The sequence below is a fragment of the Buceros rhinoceros genome, unplaced genomic scaffold (assembly GCF_000710305.1).
Source record: "Buceros rhinoceros silvestris isolate BGI_N320 unplaced genomic scaffold, ASM71030v1 scaffold23914, whole genome shotgun sequence".
Taxonomy (NCBI): Eukaryota; Metazoa; Chordata; class Aves; order Bucerotiformes; family Bucerotidae; genus Buceros; species Buceros rhinoceros.
In genome coordinates this window covers 8541-13300 of record NW_010406932.1, presented here as the reverse complement: position 1 = coordinate 13300, position 4760 = coordinate 8541, and the positions used below count along the sequence as shown (strand labels likewise).

Here is a 4760-nt window from a genome sequence, read left to right as displayed (position 1 = left end):
AGCCCTGCCACCACCAACACAGCCTCCGCAACAATAAACGTGATTATTGAACAAGCAGACACCAAACCACCCTGGTTCCTGCCCTGCACCTTCACTAATGCGGAGAAGAGCATTTGCATCAGCAGCCCCTACAGCGGGAGGGTCAACATGTCCGAGCTGTCGGTGAGCAGGCGCGATCACAGCGGCTCCGCGGTGCCCTGCTCACCACCCTCCAGCTGCCGTTCCCAGGGGCAGTGCCTAACCCCTGCCACGAGCTCGGGCTGGTCTCCCGTTGGAGATGCAGAGGGTTCAGGGTGACGGGGAGCCTCCACCCATCACCCTGGGAAGCAGAGGTGCACCCACCCCAGGCAGCGCAGCTTGTCCTTGTCCCTGCAGCACTTCATGGGAGAGGCGTGAGCTGGGGACCCTTTGCCCTGGGCTGTCTCCCACCCGTAGAAGCCATTCTGCCCAGCCACCACCACCAGAGCCACCCTGGCATGGAACACCGCTGCAGGTGCTGGTGTGGTGCTGCAGCGTGGAGGTAACGCTTTGCCTTGTGGTTGCAGACGGAACCGCTCGTCCTCCAGCCCGGGCCGATCTACGCCATCGATCCTGACTACATGATCAACGAAAAAATCGTGTACAGCATCGTTGGTGGTGAGTAGAAGCTGCCACCTCCCACAAGCTGCGTTGCTCACATGTCCCCCACACCACCAGTCAGGAGGAGACACCCTCTGCGGGACTTGGGTGTGGAGAGCCGGGGGAGTTCTGCCACGGAGATGTTAACTGGATCCACAGAATGTTGTTGATTAAGTTGGAGAAACAGACTGGTCAGAGAGGAAGGAGAAGACCTAGAGCCCCACCAGCCAGCCCCAGGGCACTCTGTTTCAGAAGGGCTCTGTTTGCCTGGGAGATGTGTTTTATCTTTCAGCTTTTAGACTTGATTGTGCCGGTCTGGTCACCTCACTTCAGCTCCGTCTTTGAGCTGAACCTAAAACTCCCACATCATCAGCAGGATTTCAACTCATTCCCAAGAATTATGTTCGCTGTCCCCAGCGCGTGGCCGCTGGCTGATCCGCCCTGGGTTAGGCTTGATTTCAGAACGATCACTTGAAGACAGGCGACGGATTGCCCAAACACTGGCTGAGCCATTTCTTTCATCCAGAGGATTTCTTATTTTTTCTTTTTTTTTTAAACAATAGTGAGGGTGTGAATAACTCTCGAGGCAAAGGTAGATCATATTGGTCAGGTGGAGCAATCCCTTGCTCATCTCCCTTTACCTGTGTGCCATGGCAGCACATCTGGGAATGTCCTGATAACAAACACAGTGAAGACCCTTACACCCCACCGGTGTTTCGGATGTAGCGCAGCCTCCCTACCCCACCGTCAGCGGGGACCCCCGGGCTGGGGGGGCTTCTCTAAACACAGCCCACGGCGCCTCGGGGCGAGGAAGGGAACTAGCAGCTTTGCTTTTATTTTAACATATATCCAGCACAGGCGGGTTTATGATTCAAGCATAGATTAGGGATATAGGAAGCTGATTTCTCCCCCTGCACCGGTGCAAGAAGGATTCTGTGTCTAGGCTCCTGTTGTAGTCAGCCGGTGGAGAGGATGCAGCCTCTCCAGAGCAGGACACAGCCTCTCCAGAGCAGGACACAGCTCGCGTTGAGGCCCATGTTCGCGGGAAGTCGGATACATCAGGCACTGAGATGCCTTTTTCTCTCCATAATGTAGCAACAAGGTGAAGTGGAGATATCTTCCCTTTCGAGACAAATCCGTACTCAACTATTTTTTGTCGATTTGTTTCTTGCCCTTAAAATAGGAATAATCCTTCCCTTGCCTCTCCTGGAGTGCAGCTGGGTTCAGTTAGGGTTTGGGTTCTGATTCGGGTTAGGGAACCAGAGACCTTCGGTCCCCACGTTGCACCAGCGTCTCCAGGTATTTAGCAGTGTTTAAGCTGGCTGTGTCTGTGCCCAGGCTCTGGAAATGCAAAGCTTTGCTGTCCTGCCCTGTCTAGCGCGGTTCACACATGTCTCCTCGATGCTTTTTATCTGCTGAGTCCCTCTGAATCCCCGGCCGGCACTCCCAGCCCTCGCAGGCTGGCGAGGAAGACCGCGTTATGCCCTGGGTATTGTCACTAAAGGGTGAAAAAACGAGCCCATGTGCTCCAGGTCACTCTGTGAAGGTATCTGATGATGGACAAACCTTTCCGTTTTCCTTAGGGGATGCAGACCAAGTGTTCTCAGTGGATGCAGACACCGGGAACCTGACCATGAACAAAGTGGCGACTGCCCCAGACTCGTACCTGTTGCAGGTCATGGTAAGGCTGCTGACCCTGCAGAGCAGGACCCAGCAGAGCTGGTTTTCCAGGCAGCAGCACATGGGATGGGAGTCAATGAGACCAGCAGTTACAGCTAACCCAGTCACACCCTCTCTTCTGGGAGGGCCCGGTATCTGGCCAGTTTTGTACCAACTTGGATGCAAAGCTCTTGCAGAGGTTAAGGGTATTTTCACTTATGTGTGGGTGCAACATTAAAGCAAATTAACCGACTGGAGACATCCTGCTGAGCTGGAGGAGCGTAACTGGAAGACTTTCTGTAGCCCTGACCAGAGTTCGTTAATGTAACTCCCCCTAGGGACAGGATCCTCTTCTGGCCACAGCTCCAGAGGAAAGGAGGAGCTGGAAAGCTCTCCCTGCACACACAGACCCAGGAAGGTCTGGACCCTCAGGCAGTACCTGAACCCCCCCCAAACCCTCACGAAGATGAGCTGACTCTGCTTGCTGGGGCTGGAATCTCACGGCTTTGTACCGGAGCAGGCAATTTGTCCAGACATGGCCCCTATGGAGGGTCATATCTAAACTTTGGGGCTAGCTGTGTGGAGGGCCAAGAGTGGAGGTGAGCTGAAACGCAAGGACTCCAAACCATAAGGCCACTGGTGACAGGACTGGCTCAAAGCTCACTGAAAATGATGGCAAGATCCCCATGTGCTGCAATGAGCTTCAGGTCCAGCCCATCCTTTTCTGCCTCATCTCCAAGAGGAAAGGGCTAACATTTCTCTCTCTCTTTCTCTCCAGGCCACCCAGGTCAACAACATTCAGAAATACTCCGTAGCCAGCGTTGAGATTAAGGTCATCAATAAAAGTGACCATGCACCGTACTTTGAGAGCAGGGTCTACAACGGGACAGTATTTGTCGGTCTGGCCCCAAGAAGCTTTGTCTTCCAAACTGGTCACCCTTCAAGCCCCCTGATGATAAGAGCAGTGGATGATGATTTCCCTGATGTAAGAAACTGAAAAATGCATTTCATTCTTTCTCACTGCTTCAGGCTTAAACGGGATCCGAACACATGAGGAAGGGGAGGTGGGGAGAGGCAAACGCCTGTTTTCCTCTAGTGTTCCATATTGAATTTCCCTGGAAATTCCATGGCGTGATGTACTGTGGAGAAGGTGCTGGAATCCTCTCTTCCAAAAGCCAGCCCCACCTAGACCCGCGTCGCTGAGCTGATCCCCTGTGGAACAGCCCAGGGTTAGCAAATATCACCAACAGGTTCAGAGCTGAGTTAGGGCTGGGTGAAGCGTTTCCTTGAAGAGTTTGGGGTGGCAGTTTCCCAGGCGTTGTTGGAGGCAATATGTTCTTGAACTCTGAGCCACCAGGTGAACACCTCTGCGTTCACCTTCCTCACCTCCTCAGTCCAGATTTAGTCATTGCACTGTACACCTGCCGCTGGGAGGTTCCGAAGACGTGTGCCAAGCCCAGTGTGGTGTAACCATTCACTCTTCTGCCTCTGCAGAAAGTCAACCCCAACATTGAGTACTACATCGAAAACAGCACCGAATTCATCGCAACCAAAGATGGGCTCATCCTAACAGACGTGATGCTGCAGTCGCCGGGGCTGGTAACCATCGAGGTAGGGCAACTTCCTTCACTATCTTGCTGGGGTCATGGGAGGAAGGGGTAGTTTCTGGTGGAGGAGTACCGAGAGTGGAATTCATATCACCAAGGGGTGTAACGAAAGGACAGTCTTTGCCCCAACCATTTGCACCATAAATGCAGAGGGATGGAGGGAGATGAAGCAATGGCAAATTCACTCTGTGACACAGGCTGCATCTGGTGCTAGCTGTCAAATTTTTTCTCCAGTCCTGTGGACAATATCATAGGGAACAGGCAAAGAGTCAGCTGGGGAGATTTCAGGAGCCCCCCTCCCACACTCTGATTCTGTATAACTAAAGAAGGAGGGTGAGCCAGGGGGTGGGAGGTTGATGGGTAGGTAGGGGCAGGGTACGATGCTGGCAGATACCCAAACTTGGAAATCTTTTGGTGAATCCAGCATGTTTTTTGCTCAGGTCCAAGAAGCAACTGATAAATTCAGGCTTTCTAAGAAGCCAGATGCTCACTGTGTCCATCTCCCTGCCAGTGACGGCTGGCTCCCCATGGCGTGCCTGGCCCAATGCCATGCCCTACAGAGCTATCTGAACCGGGGTCACCGTGGCATTGGTTTAGCTCCACGGGCAGAACAGGAAGGTGCCAGCACATGCTGCTGCTGGCCCCACACTGCTCATTGTCTGTGTACAGCACTGAGCTGAAAATCTGCCCACCAACGATGTACCTGGTTCTGGCCCAGGGCAGGGAGCCTCCCAAGCTCCTCTTCCTCTGCGACCACATTGTCCAGCTACCACGCAGGGCGGTCGTGAGGATGTGGTGGGGATACAGATGAGGTACTTGGTCTGCCAAGGATCCACCACATATCTTGAGGGTGAGCTGGAGATCTGGGAATCCCTG

The 4760-nt window shown here is 53.6% G+C and overlaps 1 protein-coding gene across 1 annotated transcript in view; it reads left to right on the top strand.

Annotated features, from left to right (window-relative positions):
* Positions 1-4760, top strand: part of CDHR5 (cadherin-related family member 5) — a 12620-nt gene that overhangs the window by 3927 nt on the left and 3933 nt on the right. Inside the window, 5 exon segments of the mRNA XM_010134308.1 lie at positions 3-162; positions 546-636; positions 2202-2299; positions 3056-3262; positions 3772-3888. Of these exon segments, the coding sequence (XP_010132610.1) occupies positions 3-162; positions 546-636; positions 2202-2299; positions 3056-3262; positions 3772-3888 (673 nt within the window).